The sequence below is a fragment of the Thunnus maccoyii genome, chromosome 19 (assembly GCF_910596095.1).
Source record: "Thunnus maccoyii chromosome 19, fThuMac1.1, whole genome shotgun sequence".
Taxonomy (NCBI): domain Eukaryota; kingdom Metazoa; phylum Chordata; class Actinopteri; order Scombriformes; family Scombridae; genus Thunnus; species Thunnus maccoyii.
In genome coordinates this window covers 23,925,893-23,938,224 of record NC_056551.1, presented here as the reverse complement: position 1 = coordinate 23,938,224, position 12,332 = coordinate 23,925,893, and the positions used below count along the sequence as shown (strand labels likewise).

Here is a 12,332-nt window from a genome sequence, read left to right as displayed (position 1 = left end):
GTTTCACTGTGCAAAATGATGTTTGTGCAGAGTTTGTTTTCACATTCATCTGCCGAAGGAGGAAAGTTTCTCTGTGCTCAGTTTAAATCTCAGTTCAAAGCATGTACCTACAAGCATGATTTGTGACATCACAACTAGTTTGGAAGCCATTCGTGGTCCAGTATGCAAGTTACACAAGTGTGATGTGGAAACTTGAACCTCCAGTGTATAAACACTGAGAATGGAGAAGGAGGAGACATCTTGTGTGCAGCAGTTAAACTTTGGAAGTGAAAAATATTTGCATATTCAGAGATTCTGGATTGAGGGAGAAGGAGTAGATGTAATTTTAAGGATTTAAATGAGATAAACAAACTTGTTTTGGAGAAAAATCATTTCAGTCACAAATTATCGTTCAGAGCAGAGTATTATGTGTCTTAAAACACATTTGGAGGAGATCTGTAAATACATATTGAAAAGTTCCTCTCATAACTTTTATAAGAGCTGGTATTCTTGCTGTTGAGCCACTTACATCCCTGAACTCCAGTTTATTTCTATTGTCAACAATGCAATTAGGTGCAGTAACAAGCTATAAGGATTAACAAACAGTACCACACTTTCTCATTCAAGTGAACGGGAAAGTGTATCCAAACTTTTGACTGGTACTGTAGATATGAATATATAATATAAAATTTGTGAGGAAAGAAGCAGTGCTGAGATTAAAAAAAATCAGGACTTTCTTGCTATGAGGCGACATAGTTAACCACTTACCCACCATGCCTTGTGATATCTATATGTAAGCAACAATCTTTTTTTTTTTTACTATTTATTTCTCTGTCAGCAGGTGGGCATGCCCTCCTTTTCAGTATCAGATTTAGAGTTGTTTGTATGTTTGATACATCTGAGTAAGCTGTTATTATTATTCAGCATAGGTTGTACAGAATTTAATTCATCCATCCATCTAAATCACACTTGCACAATAATGTCACAGACTGCTAGTACTATGAAAAGTACCTTTCTTTTCTATAATTGTGGTCATTTTCAAAAACAAATCTCTGTCATAAAAATCTTTCAGGTACAATGCTGAGAGATTATAACTCAAATCTTAAAAATATGGTGTCTCCCTACCTTCAAAGCTGTTTGGCAGGCCAACAATCCTTGAAAAACAAAATAAAATTAAACAAAACATTATGTCCAACTTCACTGAAAGGGTCTAACAATCAAGAATGGTCCACCTTCAAAAGGGAGGTGGGGTTAAATACCCCCAAGAGCTGCTGTCACACTGGGGGGTTTTGGCAATGAGCTCAATCTAATTGCAAATTTATTATCTAGATCTTAAAGAAAGAGGTTCAGCAGTTGCACCAGTTATTATTCAGGCCCATAAATGTCAGTAACCTTGGTAGTACTGTAACTTTGGTGTCAGCTGATGTCTGGTTCTGCTGCTCTGGAGAATGTCCTGTCTGAGTAGTAAATGTTGTGTAGACCTACTAACATATATATTCTATAATTATCACCGTAGTAGCAGCACTGTCTCACCCAGGTGTCCGTTCTCTCCTGTCCCCTCAGGTCCTGCTGGTGTTCGCCAAGGAGGACAGCCAAAGTGATGCCTTCTGGTGGGCCTGCGACCGTGCTGGGTTCAGGTGTAACATCGCACGGACGCCTGAGTCTGCCGTTGAGTGTTTCCTAGACAAGCACCATGAGATTATAGTCATTGATGGACGCAACTCGCGCTACTTTGAGCCTGAAGCTGTCTGCCGGTGAGCCTTACTTTGGGGACTGTTGTCACTGCTTCTGTGTTGTTGTCTCATTTTGTCTTTGATGGACTGATATTTGTAGAATATCTCCTCCTAGAAAGTTGCTTAGAGGAATAGTTTTTGGATTTACGAATCTTGCCAAGAGTAAGATGAGAAGATTGATACCACTCTCATGTCAAATATAATATGAAGCTACAGCTGAAGAGGGATCCCTCCTCAGTTGCTCTTCCTAAGGTTTCTTCCATTTTTTCCCCTGTAAAGGATTTTTGTGGGGAGTTTTTCCCTTATCCGAATCAAGGGCCCAAGGATAGAGGATGCTGTATGTTGTACAGATTGTAAAGCCCCCTGAGGCAAATTTGTAATTTTTGTGATTGGGTTAAAATAGTTAAAAATTGACTTGACAGCTGCAACTGGTTAGCTTAGCTCACACAGACTGGAAACAGCTAGCCTGACTCTGTCCAAAGGTAACAAAACCCATCTACCAGCACCTCTCTGCTAAGCCAAAAAAAACAGTCCTGCACATAATCCTTGTAAAACCACAACTTGTCATCTTTACACTTCGGTTTTTGTATGTATTAAACAAACAATATATACTGTGTTAATTAGTTTAGATTTAGATGTGCTGTTAAGTCATTTTTTTACCTTTAAACAGAGCCAGGCAAGCTGTTTCCCCCAGTTTCCAGTCTTTAGGCTAAGCTAAGCTAACCAGTTGCTGCCTGTAGCTTCATAGTTAACATACAGACATGAAAGTGGTATCGACCTTCTCATCCAACTCTTGGCAAGAAAGTGAATAAGTCTATTTACCAAAATGTCGACATATTCCTGTGAGTTTAAAACTGTGCTGTGATTACTCCAACAACTTGAACTGGCACAGTTACCTTCTTTTCTTTTACTGTTTCAACCAGACCAACAAGTATGTTTGACTTTAAACTGTTGGAAAGGGTTTCATCGGCCAAAAATGTCAGAGAATTTTTATAGCAAAAATCATGTAACTATTCACTTCAATCAAAAATAATCAATACTGAAATAATGAGGTTCAATCTAAAATCAGCAATATACAAGAATGTTCAGTTTGCTTGAAAGCAGCTGCACTGTAAATAGCTTTGGGGCACTGTAGTGGAGGGATTGTTGGCGCCATCTGGTGTCCAGTGGAAGCACTGCAGGCATCTGCAACCCAAAGCTGCACACTGTTGAGTTCCTGTAGTCTGTAAACAGGAGTTCAAAAGGTTTCTGAATTCAATGTTTTGCGCTGAAAAGAGGAAGTAGTGGATAATGGATATCAGTATTAATAAGTGGCACTTGAGTGAGCCTGAACTACAAAGCTTGAGAGCGTTTGTTGACATGAAAGCTGGATAGTGGCCCAGTGGTACCAAGAGTAGTTCAGATGTAGAAGCTTGAAAAAGAGCTAAGGTCCTTTTTTTTTTTTTTCTTGTCCATGTTTTTCCACAGAAAAAGCCCCTGGCCACTTTTCAGATTCCTCTTTGATTGTAACATAAACCCATTCACTCCTTGAACTTGCCAAATGTGAAGTTCATACTGGTTGTACTGGTCTGTGTTTGTCCCCTATATACACAACTCTCATGTGTGCATGGGCATTTGAAGATTTATTCAGGAAATACTTTTATATATCTATGTTTGGCACAGATTTGGACAGCGTAAAACGGAGTCTCTCAAGAACATTTCAAACATGCTGGTTTTCATGTCAAATTCCTTCATTGGGAAATTGAATGCTGACATTGAAGACAAACAGTTGTTACTAGAGGTTAAACTAAGTTGTAATGACATTTAAATTATAACCAAGCTCTTATTACTGCAAATAACTAATAAAAGCTGGATTCTGTTATGTGACATGTACAAACAAAGGCCTTTTGTTAAAGGGTTTTTGAATGGGGATTCCCAAGGATGAAACTGTTTAATATGTGTCCCATGGTTGTTTTAATGCCTGTGTGAATACCTTACAGGCATCATTACAAGGATGTCTGTAAAGACCTTTTATGTATGTTTTAAACATTCTCACTTTTCACAGTCTTGGTGAAATAGTGCATATGCCTCGTTATTTTTAGCTAAGACAAGTGAATGCTATACTTCTATGTTTAATTTTGTCGGGAATTTCTGCAGACTTTTTGGGTTGTAGTTATTGTTAGATACAGTACTAACCCATCCAGAGTTCTTGGATACACTAAAAGCCACCACCATATATTTTGTAGAGTGATTTATTATAAGTGCTTCATTATTTCCCCAAGTAAAGGAACAGATCCATTTGTCTCTCCTGTCTCCTGATTACCACAGTTTGGCAGCTGCTCCTTGTCTGTTCATAGCTCCTTCACTCCTCTCCTCGTCACCATTTTTTCTCCTCGTCTTTCCTTTTCCCTCCTCATACCTCTCAAGGATCTCTGCCATCATTTGTTCCTTCTGCTCCTCCTTTTATCCTCCATCACTGTCTTCTTTCCTCCTCCACCTCTTGGCCACTTTCCCGTATGTTCTTCCAGCGGTGCGGCTTTGTGGTCGAACCTCTGAAGCAGATGTTGTGCATGGTGTTCCTGTGTAAAGCACAGAAATGTTCTGTCCTTCTTTTGTGGCAATGACATCACCCCCAATCTGCCCACATGTTTATTCTGTACCTGAGTCCAAGCCACTTCTTATGAGCTCAAAGTGTGGACGAATTGAACTCCTGTTGACACTCCTGCTGACTTTTAATCTGCTTTTTGTTTTCGTTCCAGGTTGATCCGCGCCACAAAGCCCTCAGAAAACACAGTTATTCTAGCCGTTGTGCCACAAAAGTAAGTTCGATTTTACCATTTGTAGATTTGAATATCCTCTGTGTTATAGGAGTTCTGTGAGATTGTGCTTTAAAGCCCCTGAAAACTTCAAAGCTTCAAATCTCAAAGATCCCTTTCAGACATGTTTGAAGACATATAAAAATACTCTGCTTTGAATAATTTGTGTCTGATACGGTTTTTCCATAAAAAGATTGAATTACCTAGTTGGCTTCCAAACTAACTGTGATGTCACAAATCATGCACGTAGGTCCACACCTTTAACTTGATTTTCAGTGAGTACAAAGAAACTTTCCCCCTTCAACAGATAAATGTGAAAACTGCCTTCTAGTGTCAAACTCTGCACATACATCATTCTACACAGTGAAGCTCAAAGTTCAAACTGAATGAACAATAAGCAAAACACATTTTTGAATGGAGGTATTTCTCTATAACATATCAACCCTTTCTCTCAAAAATTACATTTATATACAACTAATTTGCAACAAGAAATACATTTTGAAGAAAAACATAATGTCGCCTGAATTATGTTTTCTATCAATGTAATGAGCGCATTTTTTTAATTAAGGTATCTAGTAAGTCGAAAAATGTTGATACTGAATATATGAGAAAATGTACAGTGTTTTAATCTTGCAATATAATATCTGCTCGTGGTGACTACAGTATTATTAAACTTTTTTATGGTTATGTTTAAGCACTGGCAGCACTTGGTTAAGTTTAGAGAAAAATAATCTTAGTTTCATACAGAAAAAAAGTCTGCAGTGTTGAAGCATGAGACCTTACGTGTTTAATAACATTTAAATTAAAATCGCAATTTAATCAATGTCCTAATCAATGTTTTTTTGTTATCTAAACCTAACCACATATGGGACTGCATAACTCCGTCTCTGGTGTCAGTGTCCTGTGTTTTTAGACATCCTCCATCCACCCTGATCTCCTTCTCCCATAACTCTAGCATTTCATTAATTCAAAAAACATTGCCTGTGAACATAATCCAGGCATCACTTATGTTTGACATTGTAATGTAATTGGGAAATAAAGTATATTTAGCATAGAAAAATGTAATTTTTAGGAGACAGGGTTGACAGGGCGAAAATACATATATACAGTATATATATTGCACTAGAAATCTCTCATGTGGAAGAACCAGAACAGTTCCAGATTCCATCACTCATAATAAGAAGCTGATTAAGACAACAAGTTTTCAAGGCCTTTAAACTACATAGTTTTCCATGTAGATGTGGACCTCTACAAACATAAATGATGGTAGCAGATGGTAATTATTCTTTTTCTGTCATTGTATAGACCGCCTGACCAGGATGAGCCATCTGTTCTTCCTCTCCTCTGTGCTGGATTTAGCAGAGTATGTCCAACAACTTGCCTTCGCTTGTGACTGTGTGTTTATAATAGACGTAGGCCTGAATGTGTTATCCTTGTTTTTGATAGATGCTTATTTATTGGCCCTCTTAGAGACTTCAGACACTAAAATAGCAGCATGTTGCCAGTTTGAAAGAGGCACTTATTGTCAGTAGTCTCTGATGGTGTGAAAATGACGTAGGAGGTTGCAAAACAAGTCACTACTGAGTAAATCCTGACTCATTCAATTTTCTACACCTCTGTCTCTCCGTCTCCGTCAAACACCACTTAACCTTGTTTGGCCTCCAGAGGTTTGTGGAGAACAGCAGTGTGTCAGCCTGCTATAATGAGCTCATACAGATTGAACATGGAGAGGTGCGCTGCCAGTTCAAACTCAGGTACAGCAGAGGAAAAACACCTTAACCACGCATGCACTATGTGGTCATACATACATGCAGACAATACGTATACTAAGTGGTTTTGGCACTGATAATCCAGAGTTATTCATCCACAGGGCGTGTAACTCTGTCTTCACTGCTTTGGAGCACTGTCAAGAGGCTGTGGAGATCACAAGTGAGGACCACATTATACAGGTATGGATAATACACACATAAATACATGCACATGCATACATACAAAACCTAATACCTGTCTGTTAAGAGATAATGCTGGTGATATTCTTTATTTTTGTTATTGTAAACAAATCTCATGGTGGTGCATGTTTTTGAGATTTGTGGGCAAGTTTCATTCACAAAAATGTTACCAAAGAGTAAAAACAAGAATTTCACACCGCAGAGTTTCAAGCTACGCTGTCAGAAATCAGCAAACTCCAAATTCGTTCAGACTAAGACATTACAATTCCAAGTCAAACAAGTGTTTCTCCCCTCGTGAATAAAGGCTGAGACTATCTGTTCAGGATTTGTACGACAGGTCTAGACCACTCGTAAATTTCATTTGTACCTACAAGACAATTGGTGAACGCTACCCGTTTTCTTAAATCACTTGTATCACTGTACATACCTCTTAAGAATAAATCTGTTCTCACGAATGGTTCTTGCATGAGGCCCAGTATGTTAGTACGTCTCTAAATACCTTCTGATTTCTCTACCCTGGCCGCTGTAGTTGTCAATAAAGGTTTCTCACAGGTGTAAATAATGCATTTGTTGGGGACTATTTTCAGCTGTGGATATGATGCAGTAGTGAGTATTTATGGCAGTAGGACAGTGTATGTGGAATCAATTTAAAGTAAAAAACAGCTCCCATGTTAATTGTAAAAAAAGAAACATGTCATGAAACATGAAACATTTTTGGACAACAATTGAGCTCTATGGCACAGAGGCTTTTATCAGGCTTTAGCTGTGCAGACAATACACGTTAGTAGGATGAATTCATTACTGGTTTGGGTCTTTTCATGGGATTTGTTGACAATAAGAAAAATGGAGAATACCGGACTTCTCCATAAATTCTACTGTAACATCTTCCTGGTTTTATCCCAGTATGTGAACCCGGCGTTTGAGCGCATGATGGGCTACCATAAGGGGGAGTTGATCGGTAAAGAACTGACCGAACTCCCCAAGAGCGACAAGAACAGAGCTGACCTGCTGGACACCATCAACACCTGTATCAAAAAAGGAAAGGTCAGTCATACATCCATTCAGTTATCCATCAACCCACCTATGAAATACGAGGACAGTGTTTCATTGCATGATTGTTCTGTTCTCTCTGAAGGAATGGCAGGGAATATACTATGCCAGAAAGAAGTCAGGCGACAGTATACAACAACATGTGAAGATAACACCTGTCATCGGTCAAGGAGGGTGAGCCAACTTAAACAACCGAAAGTGGTTACGTACTGTACATTTCCAAGAAATCAGACATCACTCACAGATTCTTTTCTTGATCCCAACAGGAAAATTCGGCATTTCGTAGCCATCAAGAGACCTCACATAGACAACAATAATCAAGTGAGTGGATTAATATTCTAAACTCCTTTCAGTCTTCTTTTAGTTATCCTTTTGGTAATGATGAAATGCTGTACTCAATGATGATTTTAGTCGTCATTAATTGTTTGCTCTAACAAAATCCGGAGGCCTCCTGAGAGAAGCAGAGGTTCTTCTAACAAGGAGTTAAATAAGAGCTTTGAAAAGCATTTCAAAAGTGGCAATAAAAATCTGGATCACTGATCAGACACTGACTCATGCAGGTACCCGGGGCAAAAATTCAAACCTGGACCACCCTTTCTTTGCCTGTACTGTTCCAACCTTAAATTAATAGCGCCTGCCTATTAGCAGCACTTTGAGATCTTAAACCTCTTAAATCTGCCCAAAAATGCTAATTTGCAAGTTAAAATGAACGCTCCTATGAAGTTTAATTGACAAAAGCCTTAGACTTAAATAATACCACTTTTGAGGATCACAGTGGGCTTGTTTTTTTCTGTTATGTTGTGGAGCTTAAACAAATGTCAGTCCATCAGCAATGCTACAGTAAATCTTGGCCCAATCAAGCCCGGGAGAGAAATTAATGTTTCTGCAGTCCAAACAGGCATGGATTGCAAACTCTGCTGGCAGTTACTTTTACATAAATACATCAAATGAACTGTAGGCTAAAGTGTCAGATTTAAATACTTCAACCAGGCGTGCAGCCTCACTGGCTTCCAGCTCTGTTGAGCAGTGTGCCTGAAGCAGGTGTGTCGCTGCTCTCAGCTGGGTTCCAGGCCAATAACGTCATACTATGCTAAGCTACAGCTAAGCACCAGGATCCCCTGCTAAGGCCTGTGAGGGCTAGCAGCCAGGCGCCAGGGCTATTTATACCCCAAGCAAAGCTGCACAGGCACTAGCTTTAGCTCATTGCTCTCTTTCATCGTGTGTACATAAGGTGATTCAGCCATTGGCATCTGCCTGCCAAAGCCAAATGGCATTCATTCCTGCATGTTGGGATTGGGAATCCTTAGACATGGTAGTGACTGATCCAGTTCCCGAAAATCAGGGAAGCGAAAAGTCATCCCCCACAACCTGAATTGTGCAATGTCAAACTGACTGGTATTTTCGTGCCTTCCTTCTAAATTAATTTTCACCGCACATTATAGTACAAAACCAATGCAAAGGAGGAATAAAAGTTTAGTATTTGTTGACATTTTCAACCGAATCATGTTGTCAGGCATGTAATGCATCTTCACTGAGACACCATTATCCATCTGACAACCCAAGGCCACAGAGGTTCTTTCAGGATACCACTGATCTGATATCCTTGGTTGGGACATTTTCCTCTGAGCACTTAAAACCACACATTATTCCTCGTCTTTTCCCACCCAGACGTTTGGCTGTAGACCACGGTTTCCATTTCATTGTGTTGTTTAGTTAGCAGTATTTGTCTAACCACTCCAGACTTGCAGCAGGTTTAGGGTCAGTTTTGTTTGACTTTCCCTCTCAATTAAGGGCCATCATAATCTCAGCTATTTCCCAGCTTTAGTCAAGTTAATTCAAAAGATGTTTTTTTTAGATGTCTGTTTGTGCTTTGCAGCCCAAGAAGCCCATTAGGATGCAGCCAGCTAAATCTGGCAACCTTGTATGTCATTAGGAGTGTTTATACCGTCTTAATCCTATTTACTCAGTATGGGAGGTACTGGAGACCTGAGAGCGGGCAAATGTAGAGAGAAGGCCTGTAAAAAGAAAAAAAATGACATGGATTCTAAAAATTTTATGTAATTGTTGAACATTTAGTTGACTTTCTCTGTATCATTTTTTTTTTTTGATTTTGTACTTGAATTAATGAATATACAGTATGTCTGGATGTACGCATTCATCATTTCATAAATTTGCATGATGTAAAGGTGCAGTGAGTCACTCGGGGAGAGGAAAATCTTGTGTAACAGGATTAGAGGCTCTACATATCCATATCTACATAACCTCAGTGTGCCCAACTGGATGTACTGTACAAATATATTATTATGAGCGGAAAATGTGCTATAAGGTGCACTTATAAAAATATCTCAGGACCAATATATTGACATGAGGTGTGTTTATTACATTATTTACAAGTATATGTACTTATAATTGTGAATTATGTGATAGTCATACAAAAATATATCACAGTTAGAGACATAATCCCCCCTTTTAAAAAAGTGGGATAAATAGCAAATCAGTATTTGGTCTACACATCTCATAATAACATTTAGTTTTTGGTTTAGCTCACCTGCTAGTGATTGAACAGATTAATTTGTCTTCTTTTCTTAATCTGCTTTGCCCTACAGTAAGGGTGGAGTGGAAAGAAAAGGCTTTAGAGTTGCATTTATAGATTGATAGCTGATTATTTTGCCAAAATCAGCATAGACCATATATATCTAAAAATGGAGGTACAACGTTCAGTAAATGCAGTGCAACATAATATAATATACATAGTGTTCTTTCGGCTTATTTGTCCATTGAAATCATTTAACCATTGTCCATTAAATTACAAATGATCATAGTTCATATTAAGTATATCACTGTTTTGCTGTGTGTCTTTCTATCTACTATTGAAATATATACTAAAATCAATATAAAAATGAATCTACAATTACAAAAACAACAAAAAATTGCATGAATTGCACTAGAGTTAAACTGAGATGACAGTTAGCATACTGCTAGTCTGCTAAACTAGCTTTTAGCTCAACTAATTTAGCTGTTTGTTGTTTTTATCATCATAACTAGATTTAGCTACTGTATCACCTTGTTATATTGGATAGCAAACTGAGTTCTTGCTTTAGCTGACTAGCTACCTCTTGGCTGCATCTTTGTTAGTATTTTTGGCTTTGTATAGCAGTGCTTTCTCTACTATTTCAATCAACTACTTTCCCTTATTCTTAAGTCACAGGTTGCTGTTTAGAGAATATTTTAATGCTAAAAGGCCCCATGAAACAGAAGTTAGAGCGCCTTTAGCTTCTGTACTGTGACATATTTCCCAGTGAAATATGAGCGGTGTACAGTTACAAGAGGGATTTAAACCAAATTCTTTACATTTGATTTGACCGCTAAAAAGTGAGCAAGGCTTTGAGTTTAGTGCAATACGGAGCTGCAGAGAGAAACAGAGCTACAGAGGCTTCACAAACACCTCCCTTACCTGTTGTTAGAACAGGACGAAGACGAGGGAGAGATGAATGAATTAGACCTCAGCCACATTGTGTTGGAAATGAAAACAGTTTTTGCCCACTGATATCTGAACACACTCTTCCTGTCTGTCTCCATATTGCTCTGTGAACTACTACGACCCACAAACAGTGAACTGCAGTTTTATATGACTGGTGTAGCTAGCTACTCACCCAAAGTCACATTTGATTGGATGAACTTTTGTAAGCGTCCCTGAGTGCAAGATGAGTCATCAAACATTGGAAACCATTTTACAGCAAGAGAAAAGAAAAGAAAAATACTGTGATACAGATTTTTTTTGACACATATTTGGCATATAACAAGAGATAAATAAACAATTGACACTTCGACACAGGATTAAAACTGGGAAAATGTATTTTTCATTTCATGGGGCCTTTAAAAAAGTTACACTTAACTGTAGTGACACAGCATCCAGGTTAAAAGAGACTTAAGTGTTGAAATATCAACATTTTAAAAACATATGAATGTACAAACCTCTGTTGCATGTGCACTTTAAATGCCCATTAATCAGGCGCATTAATATACTGTGCTGTATTTTTAAGAAACAACAGGTTGTTGCGGTGAGTTATCTTCAAAGAGTGTCCTATCGCTGGTTCACATTAAGTCTTTAATCAACAGAAGTAATCCTGTTAGTGTGTTGCTTTCAAGGAGCAGGAAATTAGGTTGATTATATTCCTCACAGCGAAAGCAAACCAACAGTGATTCTTGGTTGTAGTCCAGACTTGGACTTTAATCAGCTCCCACCTTCTGTCTCTCAGGTTCACAAGTTCAACAAGGAAGAGAGATGCAGCGGAGAACATTCTCAGTCAGGTAACTTACACCGTCATATTTTTTTAATGTTGTCGGTTTCTCATAGATGGACAGGTATATTTTTATGTAAAGAAACCTTACAGATAATTGTGGAATAGCATGATTTAGATTAGCTCCCATTTGTGCCTCTTGTGTATTAACATTACATTTCGTGTCACAAAGGTAGTATTTTTCCCAAAATGAATTACCCGACAACCTTTGCAAAACCCATAAGGTTGTTTAACAATACTTACTACTTTTCTGAAGGTATTTCCAAAATCCTCAAAGAAAAAAAAATTATTCTGTCTGCTGTGGGGTTAGGGTAAGAATGACATGTCTCCTTGCTTAAAGGCCGTGTTGACTATTTTTAAAGTCTGTCTTAAAACAACAGTCAGGTGCCCAAATGAACAATGAAACGCTGTAATTATTCCTCCTGTTTATACTGGCTATTAAAAGATCCCCTTCATAATGCAAAACCCACAAGCCTCCTTCTGTAAAAAAAAAAAAAAAAAATGTATTTAAAAATGTATCTGAAG

The 12,332-nt window shown here is 38.3% G+C and overlaps 1 protein-coding gene across 2 annotated transcripts in view; it reads left to right on the top strand.

Annotated features, from left to right (window-relative positions):
• Positions 1 to 12,332, top strand: part of pde8b (phosphodiesterase 8B) — a 54,977-nt gene that overhangs the window by 23,287 nt on the left and 19,358 nt on the right. For both annotated transcript variants that reach the window (XM_042394373.1, XM_042394371.1), the window contains exons 3-11: positions 1,543 to 1,733; positions 4,451 to 4,510; positions 5,813 to 5,870; positions 6,173 to 6,261; positions 6,378 to 6,456; positions 7,360 to 7,500; positions 7,592 to 7,680; positions 7,773 to 7,827; positions 11,766 to 11,817. In XM_042394373.1, coding sequence (XP_042250307.1) covers positions 1,543 to 1,733; positions 4,451 to 4,510; positions 5,813 to 5,870; positions 6,173 to 6,261; positions 6,378 to 6,456; positions 7,360 to 7,500; positions 7,592 to 7,680; positions 7,773 to 7,827; positions 11,766 to 11,817 — 814 coding nt within the window. The remainder of the gene's footprint in view (positions 1 to 1,542; positions 1,734 to 4,450; positions 4,511 to 5,812; positions 5,871 to 6,172; positions 6,262 to 6,377; positions 6,457 to 7,359; positions 7,501 to 7,591; positions 7,681 to 7,772; positions 7,828 to 11,765; positions 11,818 to 12,332) is intronic.